Raw genomic sequence first — 20,143 nt, forward strand, 5'->3', positions numbered from 1 at the left:
AAAGTTAAGAAATCTTTCTTGAGCACCAAATTGGCATATTAAAATGATTTCTGAAGGTTCACGTGACATGGCTGCTGAAAATTTGGCATCACAGGAATAAATTACACTTAAAAATATATTAAAATATTTATTTTAAATTGTAATAAAAAGTCACAATAATTCAGTTTTTAGTGTAAATTTGATCAAATAAATGCAGCTAAAAGTCGAAAAATCGACTCAAGTACAGTTCAAGTACACAAAGTATCAATAAAACAAGTTAAATCTAATTAAACATGGACTACTTAAGCAACATGCTAACAACCAATACGCTGAGAGCCAATGCCTCCTATGCATTTTGTGTGAGGAGTTTTATCTGTATTGCTGCCTCTGTTAAATGTTTAAAAACTGATGTCGGGTTCCAGGTTCTTATCAGGTTCCATTTCAGATAGGATGCTGCTTTAAAGCTGTCTGTGTAGGCAGAAAACAGCAAGGCAGTCTACCATGTTTTGAAACAGAGCTTATAAAGTTCTTTGTACATATGAATGGAAAAAGTAGCACATACTAAGAGCGGCAATGCGTAGCGGCACCAGTGAAGGAAGGCTTTTATAACAAGGCAGCTTCATCAGGGCAGCATCTTCAGCTTCACACAAGTTCAGCAACTGTGTGGAATCAGAAAGGAAGTTCACAGAGCATCAACACATTGATGTATTCATATTACTCACTTCAGTGCAGAGAGTTTCAGACCGACCTCTGTGTAGAAGACTTTGTGCTCCACCACATTGAGGTCCATGGTGAAGAGGCGGGGCTGTAGGGTGGTGCAGAAGGTGTTGCCCTCCATCAGGCCGATCTGAGCGTTGGCGGGTTGATGCCGCAGCAGGTGTTTCTTTGGAGGAACCATATCCTGCAGCACCTGAATGAAAATAAGGAGAGCTTTAAACTTTCCCTAAATAGAGGCAGGAAGTTGACCTAATGTTCCTTGCAAGTCCTTGAAGGAGTTAAAGGAAATGTATGTAAGATTGTGGCCATAACTGGTACTGCAATCAATTTCAAATTACTGTAGAGCGATGTGATTGGTAGATAGGTGGAAGGTGGCGCTTCAGGTCAAAACACAACATGTCAACATCAGTTGAGGGCTGCAACTTCACTTTTAAATGACAATATCCTGGCTGGACTACTGTTGTCAGTGATATAAGTATTTGAAATTAACATGATTTCTTAATGTCTAGTGACATATCAGGACGATTTTATGCTTAATTGAAATACATTTCTTACATACAGTTCCTTTAAGAATAAGAATTGTGTGATAGCCCTGGGCCTACCTGGGCCTATGTTGAGAAAATTGATGGAACGGTCACTTGGGCAGTCTAGTGTTATCTAATCTAATAGAATATAAACATGTGTTGTTTTGTAAAAATAAACATTTGCTTTTCTGTGAAATATTGAAAACTGTGGCTATGAATTCTGCTGATTTAATTACCTCATCAATATAACTATTTAGCAGACTAACATATCTAAAAATTGCTTCATGAATTGGAGTTAAATTCTAGTAGTATATTTCCCATCTTTTTTTGCAAAATCTTTTTTTATACTTATTTATATTTTTAAATATAAACATTTCCATTTAAAAATGGATATTTAATTTGAATTAATACATGGTTTTTATTTTAGCAGAGAAAAATTAAGTAAATTAATATTTTATTTGAATAATTGTAATTACTTTTATTTATAAATAATTTCTATTTTAGAGAAAACTTTGAATATATATATATTTTTTCCTAACACATAATTTTTTTAAAAATAATATAATGTACCATTTTTAATGGCTGGGCCAGTGAAAATGTCACCAGGGCAAAAAAAAGTCTGACTGAGCCGGCAAAGAAATTCCTGCTATAATCATATTGAAGTGTATCATACTCACTTCTTTATGAGGCTCCATGATGATGGTGACGCTCTTGCCTGTGACTTGAGCCAGCACCTGCAGGGAGTGCATGGCCTGTTTGCGGACAGTGGAATTGGGGGAGGTCACTTCTCGTACCAGGTCATGGGTCACCAGGTGGAAGGATTTGTCCTGGGCAGACAGAAGCTCCTCAGTCTTCTCCTCATCCTTTAGAGGAGTTGCACAGCGTATCAACAGCTGCTCCAGCGTGGTCTTTGCCATGGCAACTGCACCGTTAGACACCTGAGAGGGACATTATGGGATACAGAAGTTCATGCAGGTAACCCAACGATCAAGATCAATACGTTTTAATGACATTTGAAAGTGTTTGTACCTCTCCTGTGAGGTCCATCATGACGAAGAGCAGAGCTTTGAGGAAAGTTAGCTGGTTCTGCAACACCCAGATCAGAGGAAGCCTTTCCATCAGGAACTTAATGGATACCACTCCACCTAACTTAGCATACCAGGCCTGCTCATAGCAACATGCACACAGTCGCTCCACTATGTAGGAGAACAACGGCAGCTGGCACGCCTAAAAAAAAAACAAGATCAAGCTTCAACAGAAAATCCTTCAAGTGTAATCTATCTTCTAAAAAGGGTTTGTGGGAAAAATAATATCTAGGAGATAACCTCACCCTTTCTTTGGAGCCCAGGATAATGCTGGCAACGTCAAAAATGACAGCAAGTGCCACTTCCCCAATCTTACACAGCTCTTTCTCCTCATAGGCCATGCAGATGGCGATGGCGTCGATCAGCACGAGAGGGTCCATGCCTTTGGAGCCGTTTTCTTCACTGTGGAACATGGCAGTGCTGGGCTGGCTGCCTGACTGGTAGCATGGCAGCAAGAAAGGACCTAAGGAAAGGAATGTTATGAGTGCACTTCTGATGTTTCACCCACACAGACAGAAAATCAAATCTAGCATCTTTGCTGCTTAGTAAAAAGTCATAAAACTATATCTGACATGAAGCAGAGAGGGGGCCCGAGGGCCATGGGAACGGAGCGAGGCCGGTGAAGTGACTGTTAAAGGGATAGTTCACCCAAAAATGAAAATTCTGTCATCATTTACACACCCTCAAGTTCTTCCAAACCTGTATGAGAACCTAAAAGAAGATCTTTTTAAAGAATGTTTGTAACAAAGCAGGGGAAATACTATGGTAGTCAATGGTTTCTCTATCTGCTTTGTTACAAGCATTCATCAAAATATCTTCTTTTGGGTTCAGCAGAACAAAGAAACTCATAAAGGTTTGGAACAAATTGAGGGTCAGTAAATGATGACAAATTTTGCATTTTTGGGTGAACTATCCCTTTAATGAGCGGCCCACACTGGTGTCATGGAGGAGCTCCAGAAGGATAAAAGGATGAGTGACGACAGTGGAAGACGAGAGCGAACAGTATCAACAGTAGAGAGGTAACCCACAGTATCAAGGCAAAAGCCAAAGAAGCAGCTTGTTTACATTTTTGGAGTATCAGCAGCCGTCATGGCAGATAGCGGCTTTTCTTGCAGCTTGAGTTGTTGTATGTAATACAAATTAAGCATCTCTTGTTGATTAGTAGAGTTAACTAAGAGGCGATCTGCCGCTGGAATGCGTTTTTGAAATTATGCTCGTGGCCGCTGTTTTCAGTATCGGTGGCTCATGCAGACGAGCGCTTCAATCGATCGCTGTTGCGGAGACTTTATTCGTTCTGTTGAAATCACAAAACGAAATGCACCCATTGTGATGTGTCCCTGTTCTTGATATACAATCACTGATTAACATCTTTGGTTTTCATGAGAAAATAAATAAACTATACACAGCAGATCTATGTATTTATTCACTAACATAAAGAATCTCTGCACTACAAAATATTGTGTTATATAGCAGATATAAGGATGAAACTATCATCCCATTTCTGGACACACACACTCCTATCGCAGATTTTATTTATTTATTGACCTGAGGGAAGGGTTCTGGCAGACCAGGTCTGCGTAGAATTGACGCGTTGTTACATTTTTGGAGAGGTGCGCGTCAGGGTACGTCGTAGGGTACGCGCGCAGCACACAGCCTACGGCGTACACTCGCAGATTTTCTGAATTATAGGTCGAATGAACAACTATGATCTATCTTCATGTTCACTATTTTCAGTACCACAGTCCTGAAAAATTTGCGGGATAAGGACCACATACATTAACAGGTTAGACATTTTAGTCAAGTTTATGGTCTAAAAGGAATGCTAATTACAGTTTTAAATAATCCAGATGCAGTCCATGTATTTCTATCTCAAGCAATGTTAAGATTGAACTTCAATGCACACAGGCCAAATGATTCCTCACCACACTGCTGAGCCACTGCCACCATGGTGTAATGGCGGATCAAGCTGGCAACGAACGGCAAAGCGCTGGGCCTGAGATCCTTGATGACCGCAGACATGAACGCCCCCGTTAGGGCCTGCTCAAACGTCCTGCGTGCTGGGGTGTCCTGGGCTTTGTACCGGTGGGAGATGATCACGTTAGGGATCCACTTCTCTGTGAAGCTGTTGAAAACCAGCAAAGGGATTTAGTTCATAATTTTGCATCGCATCCATGAACTCGCTCCATTACAAGAGCCTGAGGTTGAATAACCCAATCAGGCGATTTGATTTGATTACCGAGTATAAAAGGCTTTTTGTGTTTAGACAGCTGAGCCCCATGGGAGTCTGGCTTTGCATCTGGCTGACATTTTGTCTCATGTTTGGTTATTTACCCCAGCTGATAGCAGCACAGTGATGGAGTGAGTGTTTTATCCTTCCTCAAGCTTGCATTCTATAATGCCAAAGCCGGTAGCAGTGGTGATGGATCGCTCCATTTCATTATCGCTATTTAAAAGGCTTGGCTTAGGGAGAGGACTGAGCCAAAGAGAGCGGTCAGATCAATTCAAATTCATAACGCTGCCACTTGAATGGGACTCAATTATCCAGCCTGGCATTTGCAATATTAAGAGGGCATTCCGCCTTCTGAAAAAAGGCCCTTTTCATGATGACCAGCACAGTGTGCCACACTGAAAGAGGGAGAGAAGATGTCATGAATCAAGACATCTGACAGCGGCTCTCTTCCCGTATAAATGACACTCGGCTATTTCAGTTAAGGGGCCTGTATGACTGGCTTTTGGGGTAAACAGATAAAGTACAGTCAATTAGCCTCAGTGTGGAGATCAATGACTCTGTTATGTGACCCTGTTGCCCAGCCAGTAGAAACGGCTCTGAGTAATTAGCCCTTTGAACACTGTAGACAGTGGCGGCCAGGCTGAACGAGGCCCAGAGGAGCTGCAAACATAGTAAAAACAGTGAAAAATGTAGAGGCACATTTCAGTCTCAGAGTGCACAGGAATAGGCTGCAATTAATGGTTATTTTGATAATGATATGCTGATTATTTCCTTGATTCATTTTTTTTGTTTTAATATATATATATTAAAGGCTTTGAAAAATTGTGACTATGTAGGCTATGCTATATTTGCAGACAAAAAAAACCCCACTACATTAAAATAATAACATTTGGTTTGTTTCGTTTTTCTTTTTTTTAAGTTTAACGAGACTCTCGTTGTCAGGATGAGCCATTATGCAAAATGGAAATATGCACAAGACTTTCTAACATTTACAGATAAAGATATAACAGTAACCAGTTTAATATAAAAAAATTGTTTCATATTGAGCTATTCACACAGATTCCAGTGCATGATACATTGAGTGGTTGTCTTACTTGGGATGGGCGAGGAGCTGGTAAAGGGCATGTTTGTTGTCCTCCAGGCTGGTCATGGCCACCAGGAAGCATTTGATCACCTCCCAGGCCTGTCGTCTGTAATACGGCTCAGTATTGGCACTCTTTAGGCAATCCAATGCAGTCTCTATAGCCTAAATACATCAGGAGAACAGCATTAAGCGTTAGTGGACCAAACGTGCGCATCAAAAAAATGGCTTAATACATCCCATTTACGACGCAAAAATCTAGTTAGTGATAGAAATCTCATCACAAAATTACATATGTTCACGCACTTCACACATCATTTTTATTCAAGTTACGTTGCACATTTATACGACACTAATCTCCCTCGCTTGAGTGAAATTTTCTGTGATGACACTTAAAGACCCATCAAACATTAAAACATTCTGCAGTGATTAGATGCCTCTTAAACCCTTACATTATAAAGAGACAAGCTAAAGTGGTAAGACGCGTCGAAGGAGAAGATGAGCTAATTTATAAGATTCAAAAATAGAGAAGGCAGCTTGCCACAGAGCCCGTCTGACTGAATTATAGCCAAAGACAGCGTGACCACTGACAGACATGCAAGTCAAACCCCAAAAACAGCTCTTAATACTGATGTGCTCTGGGAAAAGGTGAAATAAATGGCACACGGGTTGAGGAAAAGAGGGCCATACTTCTCAGTACAGCACTGTTTTACAATTCCTGAGGGTCCTGGACTCCTGAGCTGTTCTGCCTTGTTGAGACATTATTATAAATGTCACATAACCTTGTACACATGTTCTTTTCCCAAGAGATCCCTCTACACAAACCATGTCATTTTTCAAAAGCTCAAGGCCTCTACTGTGGAGGCCTGGCCTATAAAAATGTGTGTGTATTAAATATAAAAGCATGTGTTTTTCTTTAAAACTCTTTGGGAGTTTTCCCTCAACATTAAATTGTGCCTTCTTTTCAGTGGCATCAAGCAAATGAGCCTAGGAACCCCTTGTAATGAACTCTGACACCATGTCTGAATGTTTAAATTTTGTTCAATAACATGATGCTTGAAAATCAGATAAATATGGGCAGGATTAATCAAGCAGTCATGCTGCAGAGAACCCATCAGTGCTGCTGGGAGACAATCGGTCTTTGACGGGAGAAGATACGTAAAGAACTTCCTTGAACTACGCAGCATTAGCTCTCATTTACAAATGCCTGGGTTCCTGGACAGGAGGAACGAAGTGTGGCTTCATATTAAATTGGAAGAAGACTCAGTTTGGCTGGTGTCTAAATCAAATTGCGCTATTGAGCGGATCCCCACACATATTGAAAGAAGTGAGCATGCTTCGAGAGTGAAGGCCGGTCCTATGGGGGACAGAATGAGTTGTTGTCTGTCTCGATCCAAACACATCGCTGGGCTCCGGGCGGCTGCAAACAGCAGCTGCCGCCTGCAGCAACCACAGGGCGCATGCAAATGAAATTAAGCAGCGACGGCACAACGGCGGTAGCATCCATCTTTGTGGAGTGAACACAATTACAGAAATGACAGTTTGCGTTTTCCCAAGCAGCGACGAGCAGCAGGAAAGGCCATTAGCTGGAGTAAATAATCCCGTCTGCACAGCAGGGAGAGATTGATTAGAGGGGGGTGGGTAGGAGGGAAGAGATGAGCACAGCTTACAGCCTGATGATCTATTTAATTACCTGGGGAAGACGATGTCTTTCTGCACACACTACACTTTGACAAGTATTCATTACATGACGTGAATCCCTCTTCCAACCCCTGACCCTCCCTATCCCTCTCACACACATATTGAGGGCAAATTGACACATAAAAGGAAGTGGATTTGTTACGGTTTATAGAGAAGCAAGCCAGAAAACAAAATTGGTGTTTACATATGCTGTGGTGGTTCGCTGCCTCTTATGGTTCTGTAAGAGTCCTTAAACATAACCAACACAAGTGGATTCATCGTAAATCAACCTCAAATTCAAATCTCTTCAGCATTGAAAAGGCGGCATTTAATATGAATATATTTATCAATTCCTTATTAAAGGAATTTATAATTAAACCATAAATGAAAATGTCACTTGAAGCCCATTGGACAGAATGTTTAAGAATATACTGGCCTTTCTTTTCCATGAAATTAAACCGAATTGGATCCCCTGCTGAAAAACTACAAAATAAACAAATAAAAAAAACTAAAAGTAATCTGTAATTTGTATTACTTGTGCACTATATTCCAAGTCTTCTGAAGGCACACTTTTGGTGGTATTTTGGGTTGTTCATCTCACAAAAACTATTGTATTTTGGACGTTTTAGAAGGCTCATATGGACCACTTTTATGGTGTTTTTGTCATACAAACAATGTATTTCAGTGTTTTTGTAGGCAAATAAATAAATGCTGGTTTCCGAGTGAAGTGTGGTACTATGCAAACATGTAATGTAATGTCATTTACACTTGTAAATGAGCAGTGTCATGCTACACTCTGAAACCTGCAGGGCATATATTTATTTCGGAGTGTCTCTTCACACCAAGTGCAAATAGTGTGCCTTGTTGGCAAGTGCTATCCGCACTAGCTCCGCCTAACAATGGCTTGTTGGGCCAAACAACATTAAAAAAAAACTTCAGTGGCACAATCAGTAAAGCGTATGGCTTAAGGATCTTGGTTTTGACGCGATCGAACCGGGTTCGAATCCGCCTTTTGCAGAGCTCACTCTTATTCCTTTTCTCATCACAAATCACATCAGAAAGGCATTTACTTTCAATAAAAATTAAGAAAATGTTCTAAATGGGAGGGCTTTTATCGTCCCATTAAGGCGGGATCCATTTAATAATTTAACTATGGTATTATTGCATCCTGTTAATGTACAACAATACTGAGGTGCGAATAGTATGTATCTGTCAAAATAAAGTATAAATTGCACGCAATTACCATTTACACATATGGCAAAGAACTGCTCCTTTTATATGGTGCAAATAGAATATATCACTATTTCCACTTAGTATGCCATTTCACTTAGTAAATAGCATCTACAGTTATTTGCACTTAGTGTAAATAGCAATTATCGCTAAGAAAATATGCTATTTTCACTGAGCGTAAATACACTTAGCGGCAAATAGCCGATGCCTATTTATTTACTCAAAAATTGCAGCCTGTGCAATTTCATAAATCACACTAACCCATATCACAATATTGATTTTATTTTTATGTATTGTGAGTGCCTACAAGGTACTACATTTATGATGCAATGACATCACAATGAGATGCCTATGAAAATTATAAAAGCATCACCTTTTCCATAGGCAGCTGAATGGAGGCTTTGCAGTCGGTGAACTCTGCCTTGATGCTGGGGCCTTGAACCTCAGTCACCACATACTGCAGCTTCTGTGACTCCTTCAGCATTTTCCGGTTACTTCCTCCAAACTTGCCCAGCACCCGGTAAGCAACATGGGAGATGGTCTCCGCAGGGTTACGAAGCGTTCTCCACAATGCCTGTCCATAAAGGCATTAACAAAACATTTGAACTATCCCTCAGGTCTATGCTCAGTTCAAAAGTGACAGGTCAAAAGGTTTTACCTGCATAAGTTCGGCTCGGACTGGCTGGATGTGGTCATAGAGGAAGTCAGGCTGCAGGTTGTCCACGCAGAGCTCCAGTGTGCGAAGGCCCTGGCTGACAAGAGTCTGGGAACCGTTGAGTGCTGACACCAGTGGGTCCATGAGCATGGGCAGGTAGGGCAGAAGAGAGCTCAGCCGCACAGGGACAGTGAGGCACAGTTCAACAAACAGATCCTTCATGTGCTGCTTATGGAGGCCACTCTGCAACATGTTCAAACCTAAAGAGATGCCACAAAGAATCAATACTCAGGGTGGTCATTTAGTTTAAGTGTTTTATGTAGTGTTTTTTCATAGTAAAAAAAAATATTTCAGTTTTTGATTTTTTTTTTTTTAAACCAGTGGTTCTTAACTAGTTTTGGTAAGATGTGAAGAGATGATATTCATATTTTATTTTGTTTTTGCATTTAAACACTGTTTTTTTTTATCTACTGTCCATGACCTTTTCAATAAGGCCATGACCCACCAGTTGAGAACTACAGTTATGAAAAACACTACAGTAAGTGATCTCACTTACCTTGCAGCAAATTAGGCAGCAAAGGCAGAAACTCCTGGTACAAGAGGTCATGGCTACCCCCCCCTATAGAGCGGAACAGGGCTCTCAGCAACAGGAAGTAGTTATAGGGCTCCTTGGCAGATTGAGCAAGCTCCATGGAACTGTTCACTATTTTATGAAGGTGAGGCTGTGAAAAAAATAGATTCAACACATACTTTAGTAAACACTTTTTAAAAAACTCTATACGTCATCGTCATTGTATGCAAGAGTGATTAAAAATGCTTTACTGATTAATTGGCATACATTTGACGATTTGGTGAAAATGATATCTTTTACTATACATGATATGATTTGACAGACACTTACATTACCATTCAAAAAGGGTTGGTAAAATATTTAAATGTTTTTGAAAGTCTCATGCTCACAAGGCTTCATTTATTTGATCAAAAATATTCCTAAAATTATACTGTGAAATATCAATACAACTTAAAGTAACTTTTCATATTTAATTTTTTTATTCCTGTGATGGCTAGGCTATATTGTAAATGTAAATGTAGTGTGTTGCACATGTTTCGGTTAGGGTTATATTTAGGGGTAAGGGTTGGGTTTAGCAATAGAAAATATCATTAACCTGACATAAAATGCAATGTCAAAGACTATGCAATGCCCTCACTAATATAGTTAAACAAATGTGTGTGTGAAAGAATATAGTTGAAAAGTAAACTGCATCCAGCTTAAAAAAAATAGACCATTTCAAAACAGTTACTGAATATAAGATGATAATTTCAGCAGGCAAAAGGATTGATGGGAAGTGAGATACAGAAGCTTCTTCCCTTCCACTATTTCACAGTGACCTTCACTTTGGTCTTTCCTGTCAATCTGAGGCACAAGTGTCATTTCTCATCAGAGGAGCTGACAGAACGCATTAAAATTAATGCAGCACGGTTACTGGCGCTGAGGCGTTAGACAGCACCGTGTCATCAGAGCTTGGAATGTGTGAGCGATCTAAACACTCTGAAAAAATGACTAAATCCTACTCAATCTAAATAAGCACCTTAGCCAACTAAAAGACAAAAGAGGCTACAATTTACTTTATAAACCTGCATGAGCACAAGACACAACACTCACCTTGAGCATTTGCTCATTTTCAGCAGCGAAGAGAGACACCGAGCCAAAGACCAGTTTAAAGAGTTTGAGATAGAGGTTTGATAACTCCACGTTAGAGCCCATCTCAGGCAGACGCTCCAACAGATACTCCACGAGGATGGTGGCAAACAGTGCAGAGGTGGTTAGGTTGGCCAGGAAAGAATTTGCCACAATCTGTTGAAAGATTGAACAGCCATGTCATATAAATGGTCAATGAATTTTACAGAAAGAAAAAGCCTTAAAAAGTCACTATCAAATTTAATTCTGCACTGAATGAAAACTGCAGCACCAGTACCTGTAGGGCATAGTTCTTGGATATGCGTTCAACCATGTATGGAACAGTCGTCTGGAAGATCTCTTTGAAAGTGAGAGGATTCATCATGGTGAAGACTCCTGCAAAGTGCTCCAAAACCTCCTTCTCTTCCTTCATCCGCACCGTCTGACAGTTAGCCACACGGATGTATGTCTGCCCATTGCCGGCAATCTGTACCTAGCCAAAAGGGGGTTGGCTCTGTGATAAGCTGTAAACTTCAGCTCTCTGTATCATGTGTACTTGAATAAACCAACTGTATTACGCTCTAAGATGTGGCAACATAACTGGACACACCTCTACAATTCAATTAGAAAGTTTAGGTTTGAGGATTTTGCTGTGGTAATAACCTGCACCAATCAGTGGACGGTCGTACCTGGTAGATATCCAAGGCCTGCATGGCATATTTGACCAGCTTGATGTAGATCTGTGTCTCTTTGGGCTGGAGTTGCTTGTTGGGAATGAATTGAGCCTCTGAAATACAACAATACCAACATTAAATACCAAAACAAATTATTTCAAATGGAAATACTGAGCAGAACTAACCCTTTAATGACTGAGATGCCCTACAAAGATGGAAAAAAAGATCACTAAAGCCAAGAATGTCCGTCCATCTCACCTCCAGGAGCTTTACAAGAAGTGATGCCCCACGTGATAGTTTTCACTCCACATACGAGGGTCTTCACCAGACTGCGACAGTCGGAAACCTGGAAGGTCTGTTTGTCCTCCTTTTCACCAGGTCTATCAAAAGGAGTGGCCGGGGGTGGTGCAGGGGTGACGGGTGTTGGGGGTGCAGGTGGAGGTAAGGCTGGTGTAGCTACAGTAGGAGTTGCTGGGACTCCTGGTAATGCCCCAGAGTCTACCACACCCATCTCTGATTGGGGCTTACACTTCTTAAAGATGGATACCAGTTGGTAGCGTGCAATGGTGTGAAACTTCAACACAAAAACCTGAGGATATAGAAATTATAGAATATCAGATCAATGATTTTGTGCTTTACAAATGCATTGACAGATGGCCTGACAGTGGCATTTTGTAGCCCATTGTCATTACGATCGCAACATAGTTTACATGGGCTAATGTGGTCTCTCTCACCTCCAGCATTCTCATGAGAATGTCTCTGCCATTCCCATTCTCCTGTTCACTCTTGGATCGGATGCAGTCTACGAGGTTTAGCAACAGCTTACAGGACATGGTCTGGATACTGCTGGGAAGGGACTCATCGTCAATGTTCTTAGCGAACAGTTGCACCGCCAGGGAGAGGTCTGTCAAGGGGAGGTTCTGTCTAACATGGTGCACTAGGTCTGCTAGTGTGCTGTATGCCAAGGGCCTGAAACATCAACAGACTCAGTGTTAGACAACAGCATTTATGCATTCTAGAGGGTTTCTGTTAGGCTTAAACCAATTTCATGATTGTTAATTTCGATCGCAATTTCAATACCATGTTGATGTTCATTGATGGCCTCAACATTGTGTTCTTAGGACTGTGTTTACATGAATACCTTGCTAAAACAGGGATGTTTAACTGCTTTTGAATATTCACAAATGTACACTACTATTCAAAAGCTCAAAGCTTGGTGAAAATACAATAAAAACAGTAACATTGAGAAATAACAATTTAAAATAACTGTTTTCTATTTAATATATTTTTATAAAATTCAATTTATTCTTGAGGTGTCAAAGCCAAAGTCATTACTCCGGTTTTCAGTGTCACTTTCAGAAATCATTCCAATATTCTGATTTGGTGCTCAATAAATATTTCTCTGTCATCACAGTTAAATTTGAAGCTGCTTAAGGTTTTTGTGGAAACCATTTTTTTTTTCTTTTGATAAAAAAAAAAGTTCAGCATTTATTTGAAATATGAATCTTTCGGAACATTATAAATGTCTTTACTGTTAATCGATTTAATGAGTCCTTGCTGAACATAAGCATTAGCTTCTTTTTAAAAAAAAATCGTACTGACCTCAAACTTTTGAACGGTAGTGTAATTTTATATTACTATTGACTTGGTACATACATCTCTACTCTTGTGGTGTAGAACCTCCAGCCTAAAATTGATCAAAACCAACCCTCAAAGAGCAAATAGCTCTCAACCCTGGCTGATAATAATATCTTGGGTCAATACTTGGGGGATTTCAGGCAAAGTTTCAGAATAAACGACACTAATGGCTTTGACAGATTGTGAGTACTGCCAAATTTGCCCGCTGAAGGCTGATGGAAGCCGTGGATGAGAGAGAGGTGATGTTGGCAGGCATATGACATCTGGGGCAGGAAGACAGAGAGTGTGCAATGCCAGGACGGCCTGGCACATGAAGATGGGCACCTGGAGATCCTCTGCCCAGTGGGGCATCTCAGCTCAGTCAAGCACCATTAACTATCAATTCTGATATGTTGCATTTGATGAAATCTAACTTTCCTTCTTTTTTTTTTCAAGAAATTTGAGAGGAAAAGGATTGTGGCCTCAAGCCACACTGAAGAAATTATAATAAAATGAACACTTATGGCTCCTTTCCAAAAAACACCTACCTTGCTGTTTATGTAGGCAGCCACCTTCTAAGAGAGCAACCCAACCGAGAAAAAAAAAGTGTTTGACTTGCAATCCTCTACCAAAGCAACCATACAGTATAAACATGAGTCATTTAAATAGTGCTTTTTAGAACTCACAACAGATTTCACTGGAGCATGTTTTCAAGCTAACAATGTGATACTCTAGTAAGTAAAATACATAGCATTTACAAATATTGGCCATTATTAATTAAACAATCTTTTTTAAGAAATATCTTTGCCATCATCTAAAATGTACTTAAAGTGAATCTGTAAAAAAATAAAAGTAATATCAGTTAAAAATGATTATCCACTTTTCACACTGTATTTTATAATGTTGTGATGCCTAAAATCACATGCATTTTCTATTATTATTTTATTCATGTTTTTCCTTCATTGATTTATCCTCCTATTGTTGTAAGTGCCGGGCTGTTTTATGTTGAAAGTGGTTTCAATTGCATTCTGGGATTGTCTTCTCTGAAGAGCACAGAATGTACCCTACCTTAGAATTTGGCTTTAGAAAAGAGCCTGTTTTATGCAAGAATCTATTATACCTTGAAACACTGCCAACGTAGGCACCTTAGTACAGTATTTGGAAGTTAAATGTGTGCCCTGCAAATTGCACAGATTTCTTATATTGGACAACTCCATATAAGTTTGGAGGGGGTTAATCTGTGTTCTTACCTTAGTGTCTCTCTCGCAGTGTATCCTGAGCCAATGAGTATCGACTCATCAAAAAGCTTGTCCATGCATGGAATGAATTCTGCAACACAAACAGACTTTATCAGATGCCATCGCAGGCTCTGAAGCTCAACCAAAACGGCTCAAGGGCCCATGAACCCAGAGATGCATCAATGTCAGGTCTCAACAGTGAGAGTTTCTCATCGATTCATTTAACCTTCTCTACAGGATTAATGATTTAGAAGAGTGTATCAGATTCCTCTCTCAAATGCTATTGATTGAGGGGTGAAGCTCAAAGAGAATGCAGCCGTTACATATCAAAGTGGTACCCCATGAAGCTCAGTGGTGTAATTAACACCAGATGCGAGCGCTCCTACAATAGCGAACGCTTTGCATATCTTATTTGGGAATATCTGCCAACAATCTGCAAAGTGTTTAGCGGTGGATGACTCACGGCTGCGTAGATCTGTGGTGAGGATGTGCTTGGCAGCGATCAGCAGCTCTTTCCGCAGGTGAGCCGTCTCAGGGGGGCAGTTAGACAGCAGCTGCAACATCCCCTTCACCATCTGCTGGGAGTACTTCCCAACCAAGTCCTGATACACACACATTTCACATTAGTCACTGTTTGAGTATCTCAAGTTGAGAAAAGTTTAATTAACAGGTGGTCAAGCTATGGTTTCTGGAGCCACACTACCTGGTAGATCCGGATAATGTAAGCGAGGAATGACAAGGTCTTGATCTGAGCTGCGATAAAATCTGCATAAAGCTCCTTGTTGAACAGCTTGTGTTGCCTGTCACGGATAGAAACCAGAAAAAGCGTTAAATGTCACGGTGTGTTAAATTGCATCTATGAAATCCATTTCAGTGCATTAACAGTGATGTAACACCACACACTGAACGATACGAGCGAGGTCACTGACCGAGCCTGCGGAGACACCTGCAGCATGATGGTGTTCATGATAAGAGGCACAAACTCCGACACCACATTGTGAATGTTCAGTTTGTACAGCTAGGAAAGACATCAAACAGAAAAGCAATTAATGTATCAGTGGGCCACAGACAGAAAGCAGACCCCTGCTTGAAATGTACACACTTTATAAGATTCATGCACTCAAAACAGAACAGCAAATTCCTGTATAGATCTACCAATACATCTTAGCATTTTAAAAACAAATCATATTGTGGAATTTTTCATGCAAGATCCGGATATTTGTTGGTGCTATATTATAGGCAAAAAAATTGAAATAAACCTGCTGGTCAAATGTATAATAACAACATGCAGAAATAGTAAACCAAAAGCAGTGTTTGCTCCAAACATCAATTTATTTTCTTTACAATTAAAGCTCATTATGGCAAAGACACACAAAAAAAAGAATCACAACAACCCTTTCGATAAGCGTGCCAGGTTTAAGTAAACAATGGATTTAGCTAGAAAGTATGAGTTTCATTTGATTGACAACACCTTTGATAAATGAGCCAAATGTCTAAAAGAGGATGGTTGGTTTTTATGGGCTCTCACCTGATACATGAGGACTACGATGATGGGAAGCTCAGCCAACACTTTGAGTGACAGCGATCCCCGGGGGATTATGGTATGCTGGAGGACACAGAGGAGACGGATGAGGCCAGTGAGAGACTACACTAGGTGTCAACATAAAACCTTCTAGCACCTATATGGAGCTGTCTTTGTTGATAGTAAAAGTCAATTCAATTCAGGTTTATCTGTATAGTACTTTTCACAATAGATATTGTTTCAAAGCAGCTTTACAGAAAATGTTTGTTTCAGAAGAGCCGGATTGCAACTGCATTTTAGCACCTCTTTGCACAAAGTTTCTAAGCAGGAATTTGGTGCCCCCTAGTGTTCTACATAAAGAAGATGTCATTTGCATTAGAATCCTCAAGGAATGTAAAGTTTACACATGATGGCTAAAGTGGTGGGAAAAAATACATGTGCAATCAGGGTTCAAAACATTGTGTGACTGAATGCACAAACGCATGTGACAACATTGAATGTGTAGTGTCTTTGGCTAAATTCAGACTGTCGGATCCAATTTTTTGATATCAGTATTCATCAGTGCGCATTAGTGATCAAGTCAAAATCCACACAGATCAGCATTTGGACACTCAGATCTTATCAGTTTTACTTTCAGCGCCCAGGCTTATTGGTACTTTACAGTTTCTCACACTCACACACACACACACACACACACACACACACAGTACCATTCTCTGGACTAAAGCACATCGCTCACATCATTGTGTCTCTGCTGATCATATTTGTCAAAACTATTTAGATGAGGAGGATTGTGCAGTTACAGAGCATGTGTACTGACCGTCCGGGTCTCGCTGTCCTCACGCTCCGGTGCGGTCTTCACCAATACTGAGGTGATCATGCCCACCATTTCTGGAGAAGGCACTGTGTTTTCTGCAATAACCTGAGGATTCTCAAAATACCTTGTCTGACAGACAAAGAGACAGGTTCAGAAAACAGATACTTTAACACAAACAAATACTACAAATCCAACTCTGGCTAACAGCTTACCACAACTTTTGGCAGTTCTTTGTAAATTTGCTTCACAAAGTCCAAGAAATGATGAATCTGTAAGAGTTGACAGGAAGATGTTATTGAATAATATTTGAAACTATTTATTGAAACACAGGAAATGCAAATGCTAGTCAACATCCCAGAGCACCAGAACGAAGGCTGCATTTTACCTCTTGAGAGATTGGTGGGCGAAACTGTTTATGCAGTTCAATGATGATGCGTAAACAAATGAGCACATTCTCTTCACTTTCAATCTAAATGATAAAACACAGAAGCAATTCAGAAGCAATCCAGTCAGAACCATTATTTATATTAAAAAAAACACATGATACATTGTAAAGAAATGTAAAATTAATTATGTCCACAGATTCATTTTTAAGTAAACTTAGACAAAAGTGTCTGCTAAATGAATTAAATAAATCATCTATTAGAATACTCTTTAAAGTAATTAGCCTTTAAAGACTTATAAAATAAAAAAATTCAGTATTGTGGCTTTTAGTCCATGTATAAAAGCTTTGAGACCATCTAAAATACCGTTCAAAAGTTTGGGTCAGTATTTTTTGTTGTTGAAAGGAGTCACTTTTATTTAAATCAACAATACAGTAAAACATGAATATTGTAAAATATTACAATTTAAAGAACTGTATTCTATTTTCATGCATTTTAAAATGTTATTTATTCCTGTGATGTCAAAGCTGAATTTTCAGCATAATTACTCCAGTCTTTAGCCTGTCACATGATTTCTGATCATATTAGAAAATTTTTAGAATGCTTAATTATGGAAAAACTGATTTTTTTTTCAAGATTCTTTGATTAATCAAAAGTTCAAATGCATTTATTTGGAATAATAAATATAAACAGTGCAAGTCTGTAATGACCCTATCAATTGAATGCATCCTTGTTGAATAGAAGTATTAATTCCTTTCAAAAAAATATATATTACTGACCCGAAACTGAACTGTAGTCTATATATGCTAGAGTATTCTAAAAGTTGACAAAATGTTATATGCATATATCTATCTATAGCAGGGGTGTCCAAACTCGGTCCTGGAGGGCCACTGTCCTAGCTCTTACTTCCTCAACACCTGTCTGGAAGTTTCTAGTATGCCTAATAAGACCTTGATAAGCTGGTTCAGGTGTGTTTAATTGAGGTTGAAGCTAAACTTTGCAGGACAGTGGCCCTCCAGGATCAGGATCGGACACCCCTGATCAATAGCATCAGGCTATACTATAATATTGTCAATCTACACAGTTCAGCATTTGGACACTCAGATCTTATCAGTTTTGCTTTCAGCGCCCAGGCTTACTGGTACTCTCTCACATACACACACACACACACACACACACACACACACACACAGTACCATGCCGCGGACTAAAGCACATCGCTCTCATCATTGTGTCTCTGCTGACCATGTTTATGTAAAAACAGAACAAAAATGCTGTCCCAAAATTGCATTTACAAACATTTGTTCAATAAAATGCTTTGTAAAATGAAAATATTACAGTTTCTCTTTACATCAGACGAAGTGGAATTCAGGTAAAGAAAGCTGACCTCAAGGAAGCGGAACATGACAGAGAGGATGTTTTTGGCATGGGGCCGCAGATGTTCATTAGTTGGGATCCGGTGGATGATCTCCAGGACGAGTTTCCTTAATTGCTATAAGAGTCACAGACACACCAAGTTTATTTAAATGTCAGGAATGAGGCCTTAATGACTGGAGCAATATAATTATTATTTTTTTTTAAACACACCTGTGTTGGTTTCTCCTGAAGGAATTGCACTTCTCCATCCTGCAGAAACGTTAAGAAACGAGGGATGATGTGCTCCAAAAAAGTAGAATACTGTGGTGAGGATGTGACATTCTGAGGAGGAAGAAAGTAACCATCAATTACTACGAGAAAGCAGCTTTGATTTCAGCTTTTCATAAGCAAAATATAAGAGCTTACCTCAAAATTCTCACTGACTTCCTGCATCATTTTCAGTTTGGTTTCATCCGCTGATGTTTAAATGAAGGAAAAACACATCAGTAAGCAGAGACAACACAGAGACAACATAGTAACAAGTGAAGCAGAAGGAAATAGACTAACGCGTGTTGTTGTCAGTGAGTGCCGCCACAAACTGCAGGTATTTCTTCATGAGGGTGGTCTGGTCCACCACGGTGGGGCTCGGGGTGGGGACAAAAGACATGGTGGCGGCCGGGACAGACAGGATTGCGCTGAATAGGGGCAGACTAGTGTCTGCGCTCGTCTCAGTAGAAATTCATGTCATCTTTAGGAGAATAAACAAGAGGAACGGTCAATTTTACTATGCAACCTTGCAAAATGAAGGACAATAAATATACTATAGTACAATATCAGTACTCAACAAATGCAGTGGTACCAAATTCATGTACAGAAATCGCGTTCATGGATGCCGCTTTGAGAGGCATGGTACAAACATACAAGTAAATCAAGATGAAAATGAGAGATTCAAACAATAAGACTATAACAATGATTAGTTTTCTGTCAATAAAGGTCTCCAAACAGTTGCTCGCCTGTCTAACAAAATAAAGGTATCCAAACAGTTGCCCGCCTGTCTAACAAAACAGGTAATATATTAAAGCGTCTTTGGTGTTTCCATGGTTTCTAAGGAAGGAAAGGGCAGCGTGGATACGACATCATTGACAGGCCACGCAAAGACACGGTCCGTAACACTGGTTAAAATAGCTGATTTTTCTAGATGTTGGAAACATTTGGGATAATGTAAGAACTCAAGTCAACAAAATATATAACATTGTTCTAGTGGTTTTTGGATATTTTATCCAAAAATCTTACATATGGTAATATAAAGTAACACTAATTTAATTTAAATAAACACATCCAACAGTACAGTGAGTAGAACAAATAAAACAGTAAAAATTGGGTATAATTATAATTTTTTTTTAATTTTAGCATGGTCCCTTGCACAAGGATGATCATGTTTATGGGTCCATAAGATTAAAATCCCCTGGTCTACACTACAACAGTAATTTCACTGATGATTCAGAAATATCAACAAATGAAGACGAGTTTGAGCTGAATAATAACACTATAGTGTCTTCTGTAGAGCAGCTTTATAATTAAAATTGTTTCATAACGGAAGAATTTTGCAACATTGACGGTTTTTCCTGTTTATTACTGTAAGGCTGTTTTGAAGCAATCTGTTGTTTACAGCCCTAC

The 20,143-nt window shown here is 39.6% G+C and overlaps 1 protein-coding gene across 1 annotated transcript in view; it reads right to left on the reverse strand.

Annotated features, from left to right (window-relative positions):
- Positions 1 to 19,139, reverse strand: part of trrap (transformation/transcription domain-associated protein) — a 99,522-nt gene extending 80,383 nt beyond the window's left edge. Inside the window, exons 1-27 of the mRNA XM_079846123.1 lie at positions 19,034 to 19,139; positions 18,893 to 18,942; positions 18,698 to 18,808; positions 18,498 to 18,602; positions 17,113 to 17,196; positions 16,940 to 16,996; positions 16,731 to 16,856; positions 15,917 to 15,994; positions 15,318 to 15,406; positions 15,092 to 15,188; positions 14,852 to 14,990; positions 14,401 to 14,479; positions 12,268 to 12,502; positions 11,792 to 12,122; positions 11,549 to 11,646; positions 11,158 to 11,346; positions 10,845 to 11,036; positions 9,738 to 9,903; positions 9,185 to 9,441; positions 8,900 to 9,100; positions 5,630 to 5,781; positions 4,228 to 4,427; positions 2,551 to 2,768; positions 2,250 to 2,447; positions 1,898 to 2,158; positions 728 to 889; positions 542 to 638 (exon numbers count right to left, since the gene is read on the reverse strand). Of these exons, the coding sequence (XP_079702249.1) occupies positions 542 to 638; positions 728 to 889; positions 1,898 to 2,158; positions 2,250 to 2,447; positions 2,551 to 2,768; positions 4,228 to 4,427; positions 5,630 to 5,781; positions 8,900 to 9,100; positions 9,185 to 9,441; positions 9,738 to 9,903; positions 10,845 to 11,036; positions 11,158 to 11,346; positions 11,549 to 11,646; positions 11,792 to 12,122; positions 12,268 to 12,502; positions 14,401 to 14,479; positions 14,852 to 14,990; positions 15,092 to 15,188; positions 15,318 to 15,406; positions 15,917 to 15,994; positions 16,731 to 16,856; positions 16,940 to 16,996; positions 17,113 to 17,196; positions 18,498 to 18,602; positions 18,698 to 18,808; positions 18,893 to 18,942; positions 19,034 to 19,133 (4,072 nt within the window). The 5' untranslated portion in view covers positions 19,134 to 19,139. The remainder of the gene's footprint in view (positions 1 to 541; positions 639 to 727; positions 890 to 1,897; positions 2,159 to 2,249; positions 2,448 to 2,550; positions 2,769 to 4,227; positions 4,428 to 5,629; positions 5,782 to 8,899; positions 9,101 to 9,184; positions 9,442 to 9,737; positions 9,904 to 10,844; positions 11,037 to 11,157; positions 11,347 to 11,548; positions 11,647 to 11,791; positions 12,123 to 12,267; positions 12,503 to 14,400; positions 14,480 to 14,851; positions 14,991 to 15,091; positions 15,189 to 15,317; positions 15,407 to 15,916; positions 15,995 to 16,730; positions 16,857 to 16,939; positions 16,997 to 17,112; positions 17,197 to 18,497; positions 18,603 to 18,697; positions 18,809 to 18,892; positions 18,943 to 19,033) is intronic.
- Between the last annotated feature and the right edge of the window lie 1,004 nt (positions 19,140 to 20,143).

Source organism: Gobio gobio (genome assembly GCF_949357685.1).
Source record: "Gobio gobio genome assembly, chromosome: 20".
Lineage (NCBI taxonomy): Eukaryota > Metazoa > Chordata > Actinopteri > Cypriniformes > Gobionidae > Gobio > Gobio gobio.